The following is a 26,536-nucleotide window of genomic DNA, read 5'->3' on the forward strand; positions in this document are numbered from 1 at the left end:
TTTGATTAGCTATTTCCCGAACCTAACCCAATTTTTCAGAAATTTTAGCCGCTCGACTTTTAAAACCTTCTTAGACCTAGCCGTGCTGGACACGGCCTTTGTTTTTAATGATAAGTTATTTAAACAAATTGAGGGCATGGCAATGGGTTCACCCCTTGGACCCACCTTCACCATCATCTTCATGTGTTCGCTGGAGGCGCGCATGTTAGCCGATTGTCCCTTAGGTTTCTGCCCTTAATTTTATACCAGGTTTGCTGATGATACTTCCCTGCTCTTCAAACAGGATCATCATGCCGACTCCTTCCTCGAATTCGTCAATACCCAACACTCCAACATCAGGTTTACGCTCCGGAGGGAGTCCAACCATCAACTTTCCTTCCTTTGCGTCCTTGTTACAAGGCAAAATTATGATTTTAACACTTCTGTGTTTAGAAAACGAACTTTTACCGGATTGAGCTCGAATTTCTATAGCCCATGCTACCTTAATTTTAAACTTAATTCTGTTTATACATTATTCCACAGAGCTTTACGGCTTACTTCTAACCGGGACATGTTTCACAAGTAATTTATATTCTTAGCTGACTATTTTAAAACAACTGTTTCCCTGCTTATTTTGTCAACAAGATTTGCCGAAAATTACTTAACAATTTCTTCTCCCCGCCAGTAAAACATCCTACTGTACCAAAACTGGAATTTTATGCCAGCTTCCTCTATGTCTGTGATTGTTCTTTTAAAAGAAAATTCACTCAGGTAATTCAAGATCATTTTCTTGCTATAAAAGTTAATCTGATTCCAAAAAATCCCTTAACCATCCGCTTCCTGTTTCAGTTCAAGGATCGTCTGTGCCCCTTCATGTCCTCTTGTGTAGTATATAATATACTTAACCCAGGTGTGACTCGGGGATTTATGTGGGATCCACACAGAGTCTCCTGAAGGCGCGCATCGATTGTCATAGAGGGATCAGTTTCCGGACAGGCAGCAGACTCACGAACCCGGAACATTCCAATATAAGAGCTCACGCTAAAATGTGTAAAACATATTTTGAAAATAAAGATTTTAAAATCATCGGACAAGACCCAACTCAAAGGAATTTACCCATTTTAGAGTCCTTATTGATCAAACAACTGGTTCCCCCCATTAAACATGCAGTCAACAGCCACTCCCCTTTTCTTGTCTTGAGGTGTATTTTCTTTTTTTTTTTTTAGTTTCCTTCCACTTATGTTCTTTTACTCTGGTGGAAGGTTGGTCCAATAGTTTGTGAATTTTAATATATCTTGGTTTTTTAAATGTATAAATTTAAGTGTAAAGAATTTTCAGGCTTGAGTTTTATGTTAATTATGTGATGTTTTTATCTATTTTAGAGCCCTTGAAGATGTAATTATATATGAAAATTAAGAAATGTCGGGAAATAAGTCTGTACAAGAAGAGCAAATCTTAATTGTCCATCAGCATACGTGTTCTATATGACAGGTATGCCACTCCACCACGAATTATATACATATATACATACACACACACACACACACATATATATATATATATATATATATATATATATATATATATATATATATATATATATATATATATATATATATATATATATATATATATGTGTGTGTGTGTGTCAATAATGTGTGTGTGTTAATGTGAGTGTGTGTGTTTGTGTGTGTGTGTGTATGTGTGTATGTGTGTGTGTGTTTGAGTACGAATTGCTGTCTCATACACAGTGACATTATTTTATATTCACCAATGCCTCACTTTATTCACCATACCTCAGGAATAACTTACACCCCGAGGGATTTTTAATGAATAAGTGCTTCGTCGCCAGAGAAATTCGAACCGCTGCCTGGCTCTGAAGCAAGAGAGGCATAAGTTGAATCTTCTCTGATGTATGTATTCTTTTCGAATTTAGATTTTGTACTTATAATCGATATTAATGCCCCTCCACCATGATAGCCTATTTATAAGGTTGTAACAAGTGTCTATTTATGACATTTTGTCATATACACTGTAACATGTTCTGTATCTACTAATATTAAGCCACATATATCTGTTAACATCCAGTTCACTATGCCTCACGAATAGCTTACACAACTGGCATATGTACAACAGAGTCCATATCCATATACCTGTAACGATGGCTCAGTGGTCAAAAGCCATTGTCTATCGTTGTTTTCAAACCTGGTATCGAGATGGCTGGAGTCCCACTGTCAACGACATACAAATATATATATATATATATATATATATATATATATATATATATATATATATATATATATATATATATATATATATATATATATATATATATATATATATATTTCTATTTATTTAATCACTTTAGCATTATCCGATAAAAAAATCACATTTTGATATATTTTTTGATCGGATAATGCTTGAATGATTAAATATATAGAAAAAGATATATTTATTAAATCACTTATGCAGAATTACAACATTTTGCGATTGCGTTTCCAATCTATATAATATATCTATTGGAAATATGCACCATTCAAATATACTAGCGATTTTATCTTTTCAGTGAAGGTCAGGCAGCATTTGTATTCACGTCCATTTACCAGATATCATTCCGTCGCTGAATTTCTCAAAGCTTGACAGGCTTTTGCTTTATTCCACAGATATTGCCACAGTTATTGAAATTTATGCGAAATGTTTTGCGAAATCAGGAAGATATAAATTCCAGACCTCATATCACGCAGAACATATTATCTGATCGGTAATGTTATGAATTACATGGTATTTAAAGATAAAAGCATCACGTATTTGACTGGAATAGTTAAAAACGCCGCGTGCAATTAATGTTAGCTGAAAATTTTCACTTAAATATGTTAATATATATGAAAGATGAAAAGCAGTGTTTCTCTCTCTCTCTCTCTCTCTCTCTCTATTACTCAGTCATAACTGATTTCTCGAAAGAAGTTCCAGATATTAAGGAAAAAATTTTAGCACAGATGAAATTAATTGTCCACTGTTTGACAGGGTAATCGTTTTTCTCAGAATTCATATATATTTATCCAGACGCAAAATAAGATTCAAAGTAAAGTGGTTTAGTTCAGCAACCGGAACGGTAAGTAGAAGCCTTTTAAGTTTATCAAGAAATTCAGGTTACGAACAGTATGAGTAAAGGACTGAGTGAGTATTAATAACTAAATGGCTTTTGAACATGCCAGAAGTGTTTCAATCATCATGAATATTTTCTAATAGAGCAGGGTACTTTAATGTTTCTGATTTATAAATACAAATATTGGACTTTCCGTAACAGAATGCTTATCATAGATTACACAATGTTTTGACACTTATGTATGTATATATATATATATATATATATATATATATATATATATATATATATATATATATATATATATATATATATATATATATATATATATATATATATATATATATATATATATATATAAATATATATATATATATATACATTTTTACTGCAAATTGTTTTGTAGGATTCAACGAGACTTGTGGTAAGGGCGTTGGATAAACTGGAACCTCTCCCGAAATGCACTAATGACATTTAGCAAATGGCCACAGTACAAAGCTTAATATAGCATGCATTGTACTATTTCGTAATGGATTTTTAAAAGGAAAATCTAATCTGAAATTAGAAGATTCACTTGCTCAGGAAACCGGTTGATATTGAATCATAAATGTATATACTTTTTTACGAAGCCTTTTTATTAGTTGATGGGCATTCTTTGTAAGCGCTTTAAATGAAAGCAAAACTGATAACCTTACGTAATAATAGCAGTATATGCTCTAAGATACAACTTTATCATCGTCTCCAACGGCGCTTGACGCGAAGAGCCTTAAATAAGTTTTATTTGTGCTAATTACTTTGTATTGGTGCAATGTACAGAATGGATTTTCATGTTATTATATTCTAAGCATCATTTTCACTTATATCATTACCACTACAGCCATAAAAACAGGATTCCTCTCTCTCTCTCTCTCTCTCTCTCTCTCTCTCTCTCTCTCTCTCTCTCTCTCTCTCTCTCTCTCTCTCTCTCTGGATAATGAATAATTATAACTTTCATATTTGGTCATTTTATTACTCCAAAAGTTTTACAGATGTACATAATGTACAGATTGTCAGAATCATTTGTAATTGCATCCTTAAAAATAATTTCTTGTTTTGATGACGTTTCTTCCACGTCTCGCATATCCGAAGGCTTCCGGATTACACCACTCCAAATATCAATGAAGTGAGCCATGGAGTTATTTGCTCCCTCCAAAATTTTTAGAACCCAATATCCCTACTCCTTCGCCCAATGAATGACTTAATGGACCAGGGTCCAAAAAATATACCCTCTGCACGATTGAATCCTGGGTGTCGGGTCATTAAAAGACTTATTCTTATAAACCCCTGAACATCATTATACATTTCGCTTCTTTATTTAATTTTTTTTTTTATATACAAACATTTAATGAAGAGACGATTTGTTTAGAAATTACTGAGGCTGCTACATACTATGTCATTTTCAACATATATCTTAATTTTCACGTCAATAAATGTTTACCTTATGATTATATTTCATGGCCACTTTGTGAAATAACCCCTCCATGATCCTTTTCTGGTCTTCAAAAGTTTTTATTTACAAGGAAAAAATATTTTGCTCTTTTTGTTAAAGGAAAGTAGCATTATATTTACGCTACAACTTCCTCCAGTGGAATTTATTATGGCTATAAAATATCAAATATCCAATATCCGTTAAACATGTAAGAAATTTTCCAACTTAATGGCATCAGGAAATATATAATTATATGATCCATTTCCTTATTCCGAACTTTCTTTTTATCATTTTAAGACATACTTTTGATAAAACTTTCTTTTCACTTATATAAATATATATCTGAGATTAATAGATAAATTTCTGAGTGATTTGCTAGGCGAAGATGTACATTTGCATGTGGATGATTTCATAATAGCTACAGACACCATTGAAGAGTGTATGAAACTGGTTAGAGAAGTCCTAAAGAGACCGAGAAGAACAAATCTAAATTTGAAATTAATGAACTGTACTTTTCTTAGAAGGAAAATAGACTACCTGTGACGCACTAAATACACACACACACACACACACACACACACACACATATATATATATATATATATATATATATATATATATATATATATATATATATATATATATATATATATATATATATATATATATATATTGTTAAGTGAAACTACTTCTGAAAAGCAAGCCCAAACCTCCAAACTATTTTGCCAAAATAACGTAATTTCATACTAAGACCTAACTGAGGAAGGGCGTGAGAAACTCAGCCCCTATGTAAATTTCTCTCCATGTTCCCCTTTTTTGTTACATCTGTTTATCTTTTCTAAAGACCTGGTGACTGCTTGAATTATCTCTTTTCAGATAAAAGGTGAATGGAGACGAAGCCTGCCGAAAATCCGCAAGAAAGGTTGAGTTAACCATAAAACTGGCGAATATGGGTAGCCAGAAGTCACCAGGATTTGGGAAAGCTCCCAACATAGAAAACGAGGGCACGACTGCCATTCTTGCAACGACAATGACCGCTGGGAGGAGCAAGAAAATAAGCCCCCGAGGTCATATAAGGCGAGAAACAGCGGCCATCTCTCTCAGAACACCTCGTGAGCAGATCGACGCACTACCCCCTTGCCTGGTCCCTATAATGAACTGACCCCTCCACACGGTCACCTTTCGACCACCCAGTCGCATTATCTGTGCACATTCCCATTAAACTGATCCCTCCAGAACTGGTGAAATTCGACGAGGCCCCTCCATCGCTCCATTATAAGGTAACTTCCTGACTAGAGGTTTTTTTCAAGTCATGTATCTTTAATCTCTAACTGCACTAAAGTGCGAGTTATCTCAAAGACCTGACTCACTTAGCTCAGTGTGGATTTTAATGCACGTATATCATACCAGAATTGAATTATCTTGGCACCTTTTGTGCAACCCTCAATTCGCCCGAGATTATTATAATTATCCTTGTGTAACCGCTGGCATTATCAAATTGCAGACGGTACATCGGCTGTGGAAACATCGACTTGTCTTGCGCTTCTTGCAGTGAAAATCCCCCTGCAATCAATTCTTCATTATCCCTTTCAATAGGATTAATCATACAATATTCAAATTTTCAACAGTGATAGCATAACTAACCACTTGGCAGCCCCTGTTGGATCTGCCTATCATTCCCAGTCTCCTTTTTGATGTGTTTAATTGTAAATACATCCCATTTAAAGTAAACGTAAGTGTTTATCTGGAAGCCCCTTGTTGAAGTATGGCCCTCAGCCCAACTGTTTTTTTTTTTTTTTTTTTACGTTTGCTGCATGACCTAGCAATTGCAGTCAGATTTCTTCAAGGTGTATACCTAAGCCCCCTGTTCAAGCCCAGACCCCAGATTGGATCCCCAGAACAGGAAACAGTAAATGAGCCAGGTGAGAATCTATATATATATATATATATATATATATATATATATATATATATATATATATATATATATATATTATATATTGAAGAAAAATAAATTGAAAATATATTCTTATGTGAAGTCCTAAACAGCTTAGAAAAAAGTGCTTCCTTTTTCATACTTAACTTATACTTTGGCATGTAATAAAAATAATCAACATTAAACTTTCAAGTAAATTGTTTATATTCACTGCTTTTATATTCCATAACTTTTCATCACCGAAAATTAGGAAACTCTTTCTTCAGCAAAACACAATAGAGGTCGTTATTGCTCTTACAATGTAATTAATAACGGGGACCCAAACCACGAAATGCTTTTATACATCACTGAACATTTAATTACAAGATAGCTAATTGCCCTTTGAAGGCTTTTGTTATGTTAAAACAAGCGGCCACAATCACATAAATTAAATGTTCGAATAAAATTTCCGTTGGCTAATTATACTTGTCATTAGGCATTCCAAGTTACATCATCTTGCAAAGTTACATAGACCATTATAATACTTTTCACTGCATAAACAAATATTTAGCTTTTCATTTCTTTACAGTTTAATTTGAACTTTTACGGTGAGAGAAAGTTTTAGTATTATTTTCATGATGTGGTGAGCAAATTTCCCTTAATTTTCGGTTTTATTCGTCTTTCCCGTTGTCACTGATATCCATGTTAAGGATAAAAGGCGTCTTCGAAGACGAAGAGAACGTTTAATTTTTCCATATGTGGAAAGTCAGTTGGTTCTTTTTTAGTTTCTTAACTAAGATAATTTTGTTCTTTACAGCTTAATGTCCGGATAATGACAATATGCATGATCCCTCATTTATCACTACACTAACAATTACTGCCAGAGTTGGAACAAAAGAGGTCTAGTAAGCAAGCCTTTCCTCTACACTGTGTTGAAAGCTTTTGGTTATCAGCTGCCACCCATTCCACTTTTGTGACCTCATCTAGACTCTTTACCACATACTGTACATCAGACCTCTAAGGTATGTAGCGCATTAATGAATGATTTTCGGAATGCAGGTATTAGCCACAAGCAATGAAAAAAAAAATGTTCCTGGACTGTTGCCAGATACTTTTCGTATACATTTTGGTGAAGATGAAATCACTAGAAACTTACGAGATTCCGCTAAGTTACTGGGGCGGACTGGGTAAAATGAAACGGGTGATTAGCGCTGTCAAAAACAATTGTATCATTATAATACAACTCTCCAGGCCGACTTATTTCCGCACTAAGCTCTTGATCAGCTGATGTTCATAAACTGGATCTGTGGGGGCGTCTAATAGATAAAAAGATTCTTCACCGTTACAGATTTCACAGAGCGTTCTATTTAAATTAAAAATCTTATTCATTTTGCTGTCTCAGAGTTGGCCATGATGAGCAAAATGGAATAGCCTTTGGTAAAAAAAAAAAAAAAAAAAAATCTTATTTGTAATGTCAATTACTTAAATGTATGAGAAACATGTTGTAGATGAAACAGTTATACTATTAACTGTTTCATCAACAACATTTTTCCTATACATTTAAGTAATTGACATTACAATGTCTCAGCGATGTCATAAAAATGCATATCTATCTATCTTTCTATCTATCTATCTATCTATCTCTCTATCAGTCTATATATATACATATATAGCATATATATATATATGTATATATATATATATATATATATATATATATATATATATATATATATATATATATATATATATATATATATATATATATATATATATATCTCTATATATATATATATATATATATATATATATATATATATATATATATATATATATATATTTATATATATATATATATATATATATATATATATATATATATATATATATATATATATATATATATATATATATATATATATATATATATACATACATATCATATATATATATATATATATATATATATATATATATATAATATATATATATATATATATATATATATATATATATATATATATATATATCTATATATATATATATATATATATATATATATATATATATATATATATATATATATATTATATATATATATATATATATATATATATATATATATATATATATATATATATATATATATATATATATATATATATATATATATATATATATACATATATATATATATATATATATATATATATATATATATATATATATATATATATATATATATATACATACATACATATATAGGCTAGTATATGTATATATATATATATATATGTATATATATATATATATATATATATATATATATATATATATATATATATATATATATATATATATATATATATATATATATATATATATATATATATATATATATATATATATATATATATATATATATATATATATATATATATATATATATATATATATATATATATATATATATATATATATATATATATATATATATATATATATATATATATATATATATATATATATATATATATATATATATATATATATATATATATATGTGTGTTGTGTGAAGGTATTTCATCAGAAATTCCTCCAGGTGTTTAGTTATAAGGACTGTTTTGGAACTCAGTCAGAGTTTGATTATACATCTTCAGTTTCTTCATGGCTGTAGAATAAGACTGTTTGGAGAAGATCAGACCAATGTTCTGCAGAGTTTCCACAAACTCCATAGTAGTTTTTCTTGTATTTCGTATAAAGACTTATTTACAAAGAATCAATTGGTCTAATAGATGATTCCATGTCGATCTAATATCTAAGCTGTCACACTTTTACATAGCAAGACTAAAGATGCACACATACGAACAAACATATGACCTCGTTCCGCTAGAACTTCCCACGGCTGCCGGACATTTGCCTCCAGCTCTGGAGCAAAAGTGAGAGTAACGCTGAGTTTATGCAAACGAATGCTAATGTATGATGACGCACTGTCTTAAAGCACACAGGTAATTATTGATGACGCTTTGCGTCTGCCTGACTAAACGGAGATTTCACAATAGCCTCCTTTCATGATCGATACAGATATATATATGCTGGGAATTTAGATTTATTAAGAAACGTAGTTTCTTTAAATGTATAAATGAAATATGACATTTGCCTGGCCACGTAAACACAATAGAGGAACTAGAAATCATCAAAACAGGCATTCACTAGCTAAGCATAAATCCTCAGGAAAGCAAAAAAAGAAAATATACGCTTCCAAATATCATTATACTAAATGTGAATGAGATATATTTACTGGAAGACAGCAAATACTGAAATATGTTGCATATTTGTGAACATAAGTCTTACTAAAATGTAGCAAAGTGAGAAAAAAGGTAAGTTATATAACTCAAATATTGATTATACTGACAATGCTAATGATTAACATATAAATCATATATAGATAATGCAATCCGGATAAATCAAATAAAATAATGCAATTCAGAAATGATAATGCAATCCTGAAATGATAATGCAATTCAGAAATGATAATGCAATTCGTATACGAAGTAAAAACATTTGTGCACAGATTATATGAATACACTTGCAATGATAGAGATTGAAATCAATGCTTAAAAATGTATCCAAAGGTAATAACCATATGGTAGGTTTATATAAACAAACAGTTATCCTGATAGATTAATCAGTATGGACAACCAAAATGCAAAATGTTGAATGAACAACATGCTACTACACGCAATTGACATACATATGTATAGGTTATTAAAGAAATAAATGTAGATAAATGATAACACCAGAAATGTTCAGCTCTTCCTCACATTACATTACACCAAAAATAGAACCTTTTCAGTCTTTCTCTGTGTACTGAGCTTTAATGAAAATGGCCAGTACTTCATTACTGTACTCGAACATATAATTGCGCTAGTCCAACGTTGACCTTTGAGAAACAGTAGATTTTCGCAATAGTCTTCCTTCATCTCTCGTGCTTTTTCCAAAAACATTGACGCTGATGATTACGCCTACGGCTCCCAGCAACATACCAACGGCAATTAATGTAGAGGAGAAGAAAATCATGGTGATCAGAAGAATGGCTCGCAGAGACAGCAAGTCTACAGTCGATGCAATAGCGTTTTCGATGGGTCGCAGGGAATTGTTAGACCTTGCAGCCTAGTGTTTCCCCACGATGTGTTGATGAAGAAGTTGCGGCCTCTGATGATGGATGTGCTAGCTCGGATGAAGAGTGACGACGTTGTTGCAGTGCAGCCATCATTAACGACGAACATGTGTCCTGTTGTCCTAGTACCATCTGGGCAAGTGACGATGTATGGTTCTGCAGAGAAGACGAATGACGTGCCATTCACGAGCTCAGACGAAACTGATTGTCACGATACCGTACTAAACCAGCCAAACAATGTTCATGTGTATCGGGAGAGGTTCTGTTAAGTACTGTTCACCTGCACAATTCAATGACGTAATGTTTAAGAATTCAAACAAATCGATCCTGCACACTACATTATTCATAACATCATGGCAATCATTTAACAGTGCTCGGTCTCGGACTACCGTAAAAGCTTTACTGGCGGAAACCATACTTAGAGCTGACAGATTATTAATAATAGGTGTCGAGACGTTAGATACATACGTGGGAAAAGGCGAAATTTTACACGCTTTCCACGCCGCCTGATGGGTTGGAAAGGAATGTCGACATGATCTTATCAAGGTCAACTTAACTGTAATCAAGCTGTAATAAACTCAACTATGGAAATCTACTACTAAACATAGCGCATTTTATCGTGAGCATTATTGATAATCTGAGTAAGATCTTAATCGGTAACAAAATGAGAGACAACACGCCTTTAGCAGCAAGTGTTATAGCTTCCACGTAATCTTTTTGATTTTTCGATAAAGTTTGAAACTCGAGTATACATGATTAATTTTAGCGTGATAATACATCAAAGTTACAACAAAACTTGGAGTGTCATGAATCTGATTGGAAACGTCGTGACTGTTCATTTACTTTACTGATTACGCTGTTCAAAGCTTGAATTTGTTTGTTTTAGTTCTCCTGCTAATACCTCTTGTTGATGTTCCAGATTTTCGTTGATTTTAACCTCGCGGATCGCGAAGTTTTAAACGATTTGAAATTCCTAACCCAAGACCTGCTAATAAATCATCCAAATTCTAATGCCGCTAGAACAAGTATTACGCCTTTCTGTAACGTCATGAGGTATTGACCACATTAGCAAATCACGAGCCAAGATTTCAGCTTCGCTTGTTTTATTTCTAATTCCCAGAAAAGCATATTAATTGTGTCACTGACTTGATTCGGCGACGTTGATCACTGCTATTAAGAATGATTTATGCAAGTCTGCCAGAGATTGATAAAAAGAGTCAATTCTGATTTCAGTTATGACTTCATTCGCTAGTAAAAAATGGCGTTCATATTGACTTAAAACTATATTACTGCCAGTTAGAAATTATTCATTTCCTCTACTATAGAACCAGATGATGTAAAGTTATTTCAGAACTCTTCCCAGCCACGCATAAACATTGAGAGGAATAGTGCATGGTATAATTTGATAAGCTTCATGTTGGAGCCTGTAAAAGAAAATAACTTGTAAATACGAACAAACATCGCATCATCCAAATGATGTACCACACAATAATTAACTTTTCATAACAAACTATTGTCTTAAGCTCTCACATGAGAGATAGATACTGTTCGAACATCGGTTGACCGACTGATTCCAAATCTAAGTCGGTTACCTATTAAAAACTTCTATAACTATGAAAGGACCTTCAAACTTAGGCAACAATTTCCAATCAGCCCTTTTCTAACATAGACTTGTACATACTATATTCCTTCTTGGTAAGGCTTTGTGACCTTAGCTTTTTTATCATGTGTGCATTCTTCATTAACACTTGAGCCTGTAAGAGGTTTTGATAAAGTGTTATTATCTACTTCGGCTAACATCTAGTTATATCCTTCCAACGGATCTGATAAACTAGATGTCGGGGATAATATGTGAAAAGGTGACCTAGCAGGTATCCCACATGCTTCATGGGAGACATACGGATTGAAGTATGATAATTATTTAGGTACTGGACACGGTGGGTATTGCGATGTCCCAGTTTGGGTCCACATACCGTCATGTTTACACGCAGTATGTCTAGCAGACCTTCTATTAACCCGTTCTACCAATCCATTAGATTCAGGATGGTATATCATCGTATTGACTTTCTTTTATTTGCAGAATTCTGCACAATGAGTTAAGGAAGTGATTATTGAATTTTCCACCTGAGTCAGAGATTATTATATTTGGAATTCCATGTTCGTATTATAGCACTCACAAACTTCCTAGCGCATCAATGGCTGTTTTACTTTTTAGTGGTATTAATCAGTATACCGTATATGTCAATGATAACCACAAGAGGTTTTTATTCCCCGTCTGTCTCAAAAACCTGTCAATAAATCAAGGTGTACCCTTTCAAAAGGTTTGCTAGGCACGGGATAAGTTCCGAGACCTACAGGATTCTTAGTATGGCCCTTGTGACGGAAACATATATCACAGTTTTTAATATATGTCTTAATATCTTTTAACATAGTAGATCAGTAAAAATAATGATTCTGGCCTTTTGAGAGGTTATTTTGAACCCAGGATGACCATGCAGAGGATGGTTGTGAAGCCATTTCAGAACGATTGGGATTAATGTGTGATAGGTACAACCACCTGGTCGTTATTAACTGTGTTGAACTCCTGGTCTTCTAGCCACGGATCGGCATAGAATGTTATCCTTAATCAAGAAATATTGATTCGCATATTTCACATATTCCTTATCATCTGGATTCCTATTTAATGCATCTATTATTACTCTTAATTTCTGATCTTTCATTTTGTTCTGTCACCGAATCTAGATTCCATTCTATATCTGTAATATTCTCTGTTGCTTGGGCTAACGATTGACCATTTTCGATAAATATCTTTCATAGCTTGCGAAGGAATTGGAATTTCTTCTAGATCAGCGAAAAGGTATTGAGTGTGTTGGTACTGTCACGAGAGAGTGCATCTGCGATTACGTTTGCTTTACCGGGTATCCAATTTTGCTCCAAAGTCCTGGATAATCATGTGCCAATTGAGTTCTTTAGGACTATGATTGAAACCTTAAAAAGTCAGTAAGGGGCTTGTGATCAAGTTAGAACTTTGACACTATACCCATAGATTATATATTTAAAATGTACCAACGAATTAGCAATGGCGAGGCATTCCTTATCTATTACTGCATACTTCCTCTGACATTTTTAATTTGCGAGAATAAAAGCAATGGGGAAAACTTATTGTCATGCCACTGAGTAACACACTCCACCCTTGGATCTGATGCGTCGGTTGCAATAATAAACTCTTAGTGTACCGAAACTTTAAAATAGGAGCAGAACTGATTTTTTCTTTCAAGGTATCAGTAAAGCAATTCTGATGTTTGAAAGTTACGTCCTTCCTTATGAGATCAGTTAAAGGAGCTGCTATTGAATAATTCGATAAACCGATTTATAATAACCCGAAACCCCCTGAGAAATTGCTGTATGGCTTTAACATTAGTAGGAACGTGGGAAATTGGTTTAACAGCAGAGATTTTATCATGGGACTACTTTAAGACCTTGCCGAGATACCATGAAACCCAAATAGACTAATTCAAGTCTTTAAAAACTCACATTTAGAAATTTTTACTTTAAATGATGTTCTCTTTAACCTCTGAAGGACTATTTCAGTTTAATAAATGCTCCTCCAAGGTGTTGGAAAATATAACTAAATCATCCATATAAGCATGGAGAATATTCCCTAGTAAATCTCCGAACACTATATTGATCATTCTAGTGAACGTAATAGGAGCACAACGTAGCCCAAATGGCATACGTAGGAATTCATAGTGACCTCTAGCTGTACTAAAAGCAGTGTACTGGGTACTATCCTTAGCTAAGGGTATCTGGTGAAAGCCTTTAAGTAAGTCCAAGGAAGTAAAAAATTTATTCTGTCCTAATAGAGACAAAATATCATCTGTGCAAGGTACTGGGAAACGATCAGGGATAGTTTGGTCGTTAAGCTTGCGAAAGTCAACACAACCCAGGTTTTGTCCTTTTTGGCATACTACTATCAAGTGGAAAATTATATAATGTTAGATTTCTCTTAATAACCCCTTTAACATTTTATCTACCTCAACATTGATTTCATTCAGAATTTGGCCGGTAGACGATATGAAGGCACGTAAATGACCTGGTCTTTATCCTTTAAACGAATTTGATGTTCGATGACTTCCGTTTTGCCTAAAGTCTAGTACTAGTAGAAAAATATCACTATATTTGATAAAAGATCAAAAATTTCTTGCTTATATCCTATCTAAGATGTCTGCTTCGATCTTGCCTTAATTACCTTTAAAAGAGATTCGTCTGTTACATCCAGTGGAGTTAATTTCAGCAACTGTAAGGATTCGATGTTTATATACTTCGATATTGACAATATGTTGATTTTCATGTACTGTTAAAGCAGCATTTAAGTGATTAAAAACTTCAATGTTAACCCGATGATCAGAATTTACTGTGTATAATAGTTTGCGTGACTGAAAGCCCATTTATCTTTAAGGTATCGTGAAGAATTAAAACCTCTGAGCCTGGCAATTTTCTTAACCTTGACCGTGAGATACGATGGTGTGTTTGGCTCGATGGTCTGTGCGAACGCAGCAAGGACGGCAACGAGTATTATGTTGGGTTGCTATAACAATATCATCGCTTATATATCAAGTGATCATTCTTCGATATACGTTATCTTCTTACCTTCGTCTCCTCTTCTGATCCAAAATGATTTCAGTGTGTGAAGACCGATAATCTCCTTTATGAACACTCCGTGTTTTATGGTGTTAAAATTACGTTATGTAATGACATTGATGGATATCCCATAATAACTACTGGGTACATATTAATATTGCCAACTATGATAAAGGTATCCGTAAAAGCATGTCGTTCAATCCGTATTGTATCTGAGATGTACCACTACATCTAATTCATTATTGCCTATTTCGACAAACGAACATCATGCCTGATGGGAAATCTTGAAAATAAAAGGTGATGGGTACGTAAATCCATTATACGTGGACTACCCGAATCAAAAACAAGGTGAAATGCTTGTGTTCTAAGCTAACTGCATGCAAAGTGGGTCTAACTTTCTGAGCTAATAGCGTGTGTATTTGCAAAAATCTACGGACCGTGCTCTGCATGTTTGGGAGACACTACTCTGATTTCTGGAAAATTCTTGTCTTCACACATATCTTGGAGAACATTGAACTTATTTTCTGATTCAAAAAGTGATGATAACCCAATATCACTCTCCTCCCCCTTTAAGCTGGCTATGTGGTGTTTGTCTGCCCGCCGGCATTCGGAAAATTCACTGACGCGTTATTGTTTGGAACTGCTGAGCCTGAAGTTGGCTTTCCCGAGGAACGATTTGAATGTACTTGTTTCTGACCTGCATTACTGTTCTGCTTGTAATGTTTGTTCTTTCCCCCACGGTACTGTTGCTTTTTAGCGTCATTACCAGTGTTTTGAATGTTTGTGTTACTGTTTAAATTCTTCTTTCTTGCATTGCAATGACTATACTTATGATGCGTACTGTTATGGATTGAACAATAAAGGACCTACACTCATTTATCACATGACCAGGTTTTTGCAATTGTAACAAAATGACTGCGATGGATTATTAGTGACTGGTTAACCTGTTGCGGTGATGTAGACGCATGATTTTTGTTTTCTTGCTTGTAAAATCCTGAATCAGCGATCGAGATCTGTACACTTGGACAAGTGTTTCCGAACTTGCCCATAGATATCTAATTTGAGCTATCTGATTGTAATTTTTCATCAAAACACTTAACCAAAGGTTCAGGTAACATTGCGCTACAAGTGTTAAATAGAATAATACAGATTCTGTAGGGCGGGTCGCTCCTTACTTGGGGTTGAGAGTCATTTTCCTTACCAAGTTTCTATCCGCACGCCTACTCTCTAAGTGATCTTGAAAACCTATATGAATAAACACGGCCGCTACAAAAACCTCATAAATCTAAACCAGAACGCAAGTAACAACAACCGAGATTCATATAACCGCTAAAAATAACATCACTTATGAAAAATGCATCATAAAATACAATAATGAAAGGTAATAAATGCAATTTTCCTGAAAAAGAAACAGAGTTAACAATGTGTCAGGGCGTAAAAATAAAAGGAAGGACACAAAAGTATGAAAAAATGAGGTATCAGGAACTGCCATGTCTGCAAGGCAAAGGTATTAATCTACGGCACTGCTCACCTATACGTAACCTGCCACTGAGACCCGAACACTGTAAATGAATATACCAACTGTTATAAATAATGGCTGTACTTAGCTTTTTTATTGATTCTGGTAAGCAGGTCGACGAGGTTCCTCTGCTGTCCAACTTCCGCTGGCTAGATACACGTCATCGAAGGGATGTTATCGTGGATGTTGAACTTCTTATGTTAAGATGAATGTTGATTGCAGAAACCTCAGGGAACAACGTGGAGTGTTGATGTGCAATGCTGCGTAGATTTGTAGATTTCTCTCTCTCTCTGCCATGCGTTGGGGTAGATGTGTTGTGAAGGTCAGATGTTTTCTCGCTTTTTTCGTTGTTGATTGTTTTCTTTCCGTCTGCTTGTAACCATTGTTTATGAAGATGACAATTGTCTATGGTTTTTTGGGCATCTCGCCGTATCGGAGCTTCCGTTTACCAATGTAGACGCCATGTAGAGGTGCTGCCAGAAAGCTCTGTTGTGACCGCTGTTGCAGCGCCACACTTACTGTTGTGCGAAGGTATTTCATCAGAAATTCCTCCAGGTGTTTGGTTATAAGGACTGTGTTTGGAACTCAGCTGAGTTTGGTTACGACATCTTCGCTTCTTCATGGCTGCAGAATAATAAGACTGTTTTTGGAAGATCAGACCAATGTTCTGCAGGATTTCAGACAAACCCATAGTGGTTTTTCTTGTATTTCGTATAAAGACTTCTATTTACAAAGAATACAATTGGTCTGGTATAGATGATCTCCCATGTCGATCTAATATCTGTTGTCACACTTTTACATAGCAAGACTAAGATGCAACACATACGAACAAACATATGACCTCGTTCCAAGAACTTCCCACGGCTACGTGACATTTGCCTCCAGCTCTGAGCAAAGGAGAACGCTGAGTTTATGCAAAACGAATGCTAATGTATGATGAGACGCACTGTCTTAAAGCACTACACAGGTACTTATTGATGAACGTTTATGTCTGGTTTGACCAAACGGAGATTTCACAATAAATTTCTTTCATGATCGATACAGATATATATATATGGGAATTATCTTTAGATTTATTAAGAAACGTAGTTTCTTTTAAATGTGGCATAAAATGAAATATGACATATGTGTGTGTGTGTGTGTGTGTGTGTGTGTGTGTGTAATCTAGAATTACCTACCAATGTTATTATTAATTTGATATCCCTTTGTATAAAAACTAAATTAATTTTCAATGGTAATCTTATGAACAAATATTTGGTATGGCTATGGGAAACCCTCTTTCGCCACTTTGTCTTAATATTTACATGGAATTGTTTGAGTCTAGACTTATCTCCAAGGAATCTCTTCTCTAGGTGTTTCAGTTAGATATGTAGACGATTGTTTGGAATTGTTAAAGAGAATGTAAATATTCCAGATTTTTGCAAACAATTAGTAATCTTGTAACATCCATAAAATTCACAATAGAATATGAAGAAAAAATTTGTATACCTTTTCTGGATGTTTTAAAGTATATAGGGAACCCCCGAATAATTTGTCATATATTCATTTTTACTGTAATCATGCTAAGCAGATTAAGATATCATTTCCCCGTAGTTATCTTAGAGTCCTTAGAATTTGTAGCCCTGAATATTTGGAAGAGGAGTTTAATATTACTAATAAAACAGGAGATTCATTATGTGCCATTCCTCCATATTTTGTAAAAATAAAGCAAAAATTCGTATCATATACCAACCATTGTTAACAACGAGCTTAAGAACATTCTCTGTTTACCATTTCATCCTAATTTCATTCCTGCAGTGCCCATTTTAAAAACTATCGATATGAACTTAGTATTTAAATATAATAATTTTTCGAGAAATAAACTAATTAAGAAGAACACACCCAATTCAGACAATACTCTATACAGTATTCCTTGTAAAGAATGTAATAAGATTTATATTGGTCAAACATCAAAAGGACTAAAAGTAAGAGGCTCCCAACACAAATATGCCATATCAACAGGCTCATCAAATAATGGCATTGTGGATTATTGGCTTAAGCCAGGCCATGGGATGAACTGGGGCAAGTCAACGGTCGTCTACAAGGTCAACGGCCATCGAAAAAGAAATCTGCTAGGGAGTGTAATCATCGAAGCTACTTCCACCAGGAATGTTAGTCTCCAACCTGGATTATCCCTTGATCCTTTGTCCCTGTCTTTTTTGCTTAAAGAACATGCTGGCCAGATTAACAAACTGTAACCCTGCCCCCACATTCTGTTTTTTATATAAACCTCTGTCAACTTCTTTTGTGTTCAAAAGGAACTTGAAAATGTAGAACACACTACGAAAAAGTTCTGTTCAAAGTCCCGGTTTTCACTCACCTTCCCTACGTGGACTTAGTGATATACACACACACACACACACACACACACACACACATATATATATATATATATATATATATATCACATTACTGCAGTTTCTACTCTGTAATGTGTGATAAATGAATCATGCAAATGGGATAATAATCACACACACACACACACACACACACACACTCACACACACACACACACACACACATAGTATATATATATATATATATATATATATAGATACATATATATATATATATATATATATACATATATATATATATATATATATATATATATATAAATATATATATATATATATGAGTATATATATATATATATATATATGTATATATATATATATATATAGCATATATGTATATATATATATATATATATATATATATTTATATGTATATACATTACATATATATATATATATATATATATATATATATATATATATATACACACACACACGCCCGCACGCACATGTGTAAAGAGAGGTAAAAGTACCATAAGAAGGATCGAACTGTAGCAGTGTCCAATAGCTGCATAAAAATATTGTCTCGTCTCTCACAAGAAAACATTAAAAATGAAAGATTTTGGGGAGGAAAGGAAGCTATCGTTTTTGTGGAATTTAAAAGAAAGGAGTTTTCCTTCAGGTTCACCCAGAAAAGATGAGGTTCGTGCGCGGAGAAAAAAGAAATGTAGTTTTGTATTGTTATTTTTACTTGATCGGTTTCACAGCAAGTAATAAGGTGTCCTCTGTATAAAAGGTAAATATGTGGATTATTATTAAGATAATTTTTAAAAAATTCTCGGGATATCTTTTTCTATGATGTTTGTTGAAGGACTGGAAATGTGCATAAGAGGAGGGTAAAATGTATTATTTGTTACCAAAGGAATTTTCAAAGAAGATTTTTCCTTAATCCTTTATAATTCACTGTGAGTGTCTACCATCTTCTTGTAATAATTAGCACTGCATTATCCAATATTTCAAGCACTGCAATATTCACTATTTCTTAATAACTATACCTCTTCTTGTGATAATTACCACTGCAATATCCACCATTTCCTAATAACTCTACCTCTTCTGTAGTAATTAGCACTGCATTATCCACTGTTTCCCTAATAACTATACCTCTTCTGTAATACTAGCACTGTATTATCCATCATTTCTAATAACTATACCCTCTTTTAACAATTAGTACTGCATTATCCAGTATCAATAACCATACCTTTCTCTTGTAATAATTAGCACCGCAATATCCAATTATTCCTGATAACTATACCTCTTGTAATAATTAGCAATTCGTATTAACCACTATTTCCTAATAACTCTGCCCCTTCTTGTAATAATTGAAAATTGCAATATCCACTGCTTCCTAATAACTATAATTCTTCCTGTAATAATTAAAATCGCAATGTCCACTATTTCCTAATAACTATACCTCTTCTTGCAATAATTACCACACCATTATCTACTATTTCAACACCATAAATTCTTCTTGTAATAATTAGCACCACAATATCCACTACTTCCTAATAACTGTACCTCTTCTTGTAATAATTAGCACTGCATTATCCACTATTTCTTAATAACTCTACCTCTTCTTGTAGTAATTAGCACTGCATTATCCACCATTTCCTAATAACTCTACCTCTTCTTGTAATAATTAGCACTGCATTATCTATTATTTCCTAATAACTATACATCTTCTCGTAATAATAAGCATTGCAATACCCACTATTTCCTAATAAATATACGTCGTCTTGTAATCCTTAGCACTGCATTATCCTCCGTTTCCTAACATCTATACTGTATCTGGTCTTAGTTATGATGAAAGGATATGAAAAAATACGTGTTTATGTAAAAATCATTTCACTTTTGTTCATCCTTTCTTGTAAGCATTCATCTAACCGTAGGTAGCCCTTTCTATTTCAAGGCAAATACACGTTGCGTGTCATACATTTTGACAAAATTGACTGGTATTTCTTTGTAGCTTGTGATTTAATAAGATCAGTATTTTTTGTAAACTAATGGCATGAAAATATGAAAAAACTCGTCTCTCAGACTGCAGTTATGTGTATGAAGGCTGTAACGTGTACTTCTGTTTTTTTTTTTTTTTTTTTTCCTAATAGTGTTCTATAAAGCTTAAAAGGAGCAAATGTTCCAGCACATACTCACCAGTCTCGACCTACGCAAAGCCATGATGTAATGATATAGCTTGAGAATATTAATTGCGAATAACGCAAAAATAAGAGAAAAAGAAATGAGAGAAGGACAGAGAGAAGCAAAGAGAAGATCCAAGAGCCTTAGTGGAGTGAGGTCGTGGCCTTACCAGTTGTGGGTTGAGAAGAAAGCACGGCTCATACTTCGATTCACTTAATTGTAAATAATATGTATATTCTAATTAGTGTGTAAATGAAGTAAGAAAACTACACCGTGTCTTCCTAAAGCCTCCTGGGACTCAAACGCTACTATAACAACAAAGCCAGAAACGATAAAGCATATATAAAGGAAATAATAACAGAAGGCGGTAAAGAAACATTACAAAAAGGACAAACCATCACATAAAATGGTGGCAGCTGTATTCAGATCCGAGGAAGACATAAATGGTGCCAGCGGTATTGGATCCTGAAGACGTAAAAGTGCAGTGTACATGAAGAACAACGCAAACGAACAAATAGTCTACAGATTCAAGAATTTAAAAATATTACGAAGTGATTCATAACAGTGGCGAAAATATTCCTCGCTACAAACGTCGACGGCCGAAACATTCGAAGTGAAATAAAAATTATAAACATTACCACTTGGAAAACCCATGACTAAGAAACATTATTCCATGAAGATAAAACAACCACTGAAACAGCAAAAAAAAAAAAAAAAGTATACCTTAGTTTTACCAGACCACTGAGCTGATTAACAGCTCTCCTAGGGCTGGCCCGAAGGATTAGACTTATTTTACGTGGCTAAGAACCAACTAGTTACTTAGCAACGGGACCTACAGCTTATTGTGGAATTCGAACCACATTATAGCGAGAAATGAATTCTTATCACCAGAAATAAATTCCTCTAACTCTTCATCAGCCGGCCGGGGAATCGAACTCCGGCCCAGCGAGTGCCAGTCCGCAGCTCTACCGACTTACCCAACGAAGAGCTATTGAAACAGCAACAACAACACAAGCATTCAGCGACAGCAGCAACAACACCTGTATGTTAATAGCTATTGAAACACACCCATACAGATTCTATACACAATCTGTTAAAAACAGATGAGCGCATTTCACATGTACGACAAAACATTCCCATTAAAATTCAACATTACTGGTGAATTCTAAGAAGAAGACGAATCCCTCATGTTTGACGAATCAAGAAAAGGATGATTTTAGTCAAGATACGCAGGATACGACGTGTCTACAGCGAACTACAGTGTTGGTCACGGAAAGGAAAAGTGAAAGTGATAACAAGCAACAGTTAAACAGCACAACAACAGAACTAAGTAAGTCGTGATTGGAAAGTTGTTTTAATTCTCTCTCTATGAGTGTATGAAAAATTTTTATAATTCTCTCACAGAAGGTATAAAACTTTTATAATTATCTCTCTCAGAAGGTATAAAAATCTTATAATTCTCTCTAAAAAATTTTTATCTTGTTATATCTTTTTTGATGTGTTGGATGGATAGGAATCTTTCAATAGCATAACAGTCTTTTGATGAAATATTTTTTGAATACTGTTGTGTATTTGTGTATAAATTTTCTTTATGATTTTTAGAATACCATTGTAATGCAGAATTTGTTTGACACATTGTTGAATGCTATTAGATATAGACATTACAATTTAAGACCAACAACAGTTAGACATAGTCGACTTCCAGTGCCAAGTTCACAAGTATCATTAACTCAAGGAAGTACTAACATAAATAGCAATAACAATAATAATGACAATACTAACACATTTCAATTTAGAACAATGGAGCAAGCAGAGATCATTACGCTAGCCACATGATTCTGTGGAAGAGTGGAAAGTTCAAATTCTTGACAAAATAGGCTGGAATCATATTCTGCAAACCAGTGGTTTGGGCTAACATGCAAAACACTGCATATCTACGGAGAATAACAAATGAAAGAGCTAAAATTAGTGAAGCCTTGCTTCTCGTTAGTTCAGAAAGCGGTGATGCACATAGAACTTTGAATTCATTTAGATTCAGCAAAATAACCACATACTGAATTTAAATGCATTTGTTTATCAATCTGGGAACCAGTAAGTCAAAGTGTTGCCATATATAATATTAATAAATTCCTTACCAATCATTATGATGGAGAATCCATAGCATATCTTCACACAGATATATTGAAGAATCAGCACACAAGGTGATAGAAGATTTGAGGAAAAACAAACATCACCATAGGAAATAAGAATGATTTGGTGAAGAAAAAACGATTTAAGGTTTAAAATATGTTTTAAATTTGGAACGATGTATAACGCACTCGAGAAAAGAAAAGAAAGCACCAAGAAAGTTAAAAGTGATAGCCTAACAGCTTTAATATCAATGAGGAAAGAAATCCAGAAGAAAGAGATAGATTTTTCTATGAATTTGTAGGGGTAACAGAACGCAAAATGAAAGGAATGGCAGAAATACCCATGATTCATATAAAAGAAATAACAAGTATAATGATAATTCCAGACAAGTAAGGAATAGGCAAACTTCCTTTCAAAGGAAATGTGCACAACATACTAGAAAAACATGAAATCCAAACCAGAAAGGAAGACAGAATCAATCGAGGAATAAACCATTCCCAGTCCATCCATAAGATATCATAATGGTCAATATTCAAACACAAATAATTCAAAGCCAGAGAATAATTCAGCTCAAGAAGCTAGATCAAAAATAACATGTGAAAACTGAGGGTATACCAATCATTCCACTAATGAATGCAGAAAGCCTAGAATCTGCGCAGTTTGCAAAAAGATCGGGCATTTAAATAAAAACTGTTGGTTCAATAATAAGGAAGCCAATAGAGGGGTTATAGAGATAATTAACAGTCGCCCAAATATAAGTAAATCATCCAGTCAGTGACAATTAACTCCTTTACAGAGAAAAGAAAGTAAATCCCTTCAAGGTGATGGAAGAGAAAAAGGAGAAACAGTTACAATGGGAAATGAAGATTCATCCAGATTTTCCTATTTACATAACAAAGTAGTAATATTTTCCATGAAAGTGGGAGAAATAAACAGAAAGGATCTGCCTATTGCAAAGTTTCCAATAAATGGAAAGACATGTATTGCACTCATTGATTCGGGTAGTACTGTAAATAAATTGATAAAATAACCAGATATCTAGGCACTGCAGAAACTCATATTCAGGGTCAAAGTAGAGTAATAAAAGGAATAGCAGGGAAACAGATTAAAAGTCTGGGGAATGTGAACTTAGACAAACATTTTGTCACATAAATTTATTGAAAGTTTTCTAGTTTTAGAAGAAAGATTTTTTCCCACACAAGTATTGTTCTCATTTAATTTAATGAGGAGATGTGAATAATATTAAATTAGATAGTAGTAAAGGAAAGATTAGCCTGGAAACAGGATAATCAGAAGAGCTGCAGATAAGACGCTTGACGAAGAAGAGTTTCACCCAACTGATCAATTTGTCTGGAGACAGTTTGACAAGCGAGGCAGACATACAGGAAAAGCAGACAAGTAAACGAGGAACAACCAAGATAAAATAAAAATAGAGCAAAAGAGGAATTCCACAATTACAGAATACAGAATTGTTGAGAAGTGCACATACAGATGATATATACTCAGATATAAATAATTGTAATGGCCAAAAACTGAATATAACGAAAATCAAGGCGCCTACACCTATAACCATAGTAATATAGTATTGAGTTCTGACAGTGAAGGGAAAATACTAAATGAAGTATTGCTCTTGGATAAAATAAATAAATCAGATATAAATAGTATCATAGAAGTACCAGAAGAAACCACTGGAGATGCAGAACTTTGCTATTTTTTAGACATAGAAGAAGAAATATGTTGTGTTAGCACAGCTGATGATAAAAAGTACAATTTATACTCAACAGAGCAGTAACTTTGTACCTAAAATGTTTAACAAAAATATATTTGAGATCAAAAGAAGATGTAAAGGATAAGGATGTTCTATTATTGAATGAAGAATTGCCAGATTTTGTCGGAACGGTTAATTCTCTCGTCCACATGAATAGCAATAACTGCGTAATTTATGTCCGAAACTATTCATATAACAGACTAACACTATATGCAGGCATTGTCTTTTGCATAGGGATTCCTACTAACAATCCTTTACTAACAATAGAAGAGAAAGCATTGTTCTCTATAAATGGCCGAAACTCTCAAATAGAGCAAGAATAAAACAGACTTTCCAGAAAGTAGACACAGGTTAATTCAGGTGTTAGAGAAATAGAGAAATGTAATAGCTATAGAAGGATATAAACTAGGTAGAACAAATGTTCTACAACATTTAATTTTGTTAGATGATGGAGCCAAGCCATTTTTTATTCCTAATTACAGATTACCAATAAGCCAGAGACCCATAACTGATAATTTGATAGAGGAAATGAAAAGAGATGGAATAGTGTATCTTCTAAATCTCCAAATACTCCCCATTGTTACTTGTTCCAAAGAAGGACGGTAATTTGTAATAGATTACAGGAAGTTAAATTCCAACACAGTTCCAGGTAGAATGCCGATGCCGGTAACGGTAAAATTTGCTTAGTGGATATTGGCAAGTACGTCTAGATGAGGAATCGAAACACTTCACATCTTTCGGCACACATAAAGGACATTTACAGTTTGAAGTAATCCCATTTAGGCTCACATCACCTCATTAACATTTTTCAGATTAATGTTACAAATTCTAGGATATATAGAAAATGTTGCAGTATACTTGGACGATGTAATCATTTTTAGCAAAGACTTAGAAAGTCACCTCAGAACATTAGAAACGGTCCTAGAGAGAATAAGAATTGCAGGTCTAAAAATAAAATTAAAGAAATGTCAATTCCTGATGAAATCCCTAGAATACTTGGGTCATGTGATTAGTGAAGATGGACTGCTCATGCAGGCAGGTGAAATAAAGGCATTAATTGATTATCCAGCTCCCACTATTTTGAAAGCATTAAGAAGGTTCCTAGGTATGGTAGGTTATTATAGACCTTTATAAAGGGTTTGACCGAATCCAATGTTAGAAGGATGTTAATTATGAATGCAGTGATGAACAAGAAACAGCCTTTCAAACACTAAAGAGCAAAACCGCCAGGAACCCAATTTTAGTCTACCCAGATTTTTCCAAAGACTTTTACTTAGCTTGTGATGCCTCAAGTACAG

General features: G+C 33.6%; 1 protein-coding gene across 1 annotated transcript in view; it reads left to right on the forward strand.

The window, feature by feature from the left end:
* Nucleotides 1-5,483, forward strand: part of LOC136840924 (uncharacterized) — a 14,716-nt gene extending 9,233 nt beyond the window's left edge. Inside the window, exon 2 of the mRNA XM_067107880.1 lies at nt 5,433-5,483. Coding sequence (XP_066963981.1) covers nt 5,433-5,483 — 51 coding nt within the window. The remainder of the gene's footprint in view (nt 1-5,432) is intronic.
* The last annotated feature ends 21,053 nt before the right edge of the window (nt 5,484-26,536 follow it).

Source organism: Macrobrachium rosenbergii, chromosome 1 (genome assembly GCF_040412425.1).
Source record: "Macrobrachium rosenbergii isolate ZJJX-2024 chromosome 1, ASM4041242v1, whole genome shotgun sequence".
NCBI classification, from domain to species: domain Eukaryota; kingdom Metazoa; phylum Arthropoda; class Malacostraca; order Decapoda; family Palaemonidae; genus Macrobrachium; species Macrobrachium rosenbergii.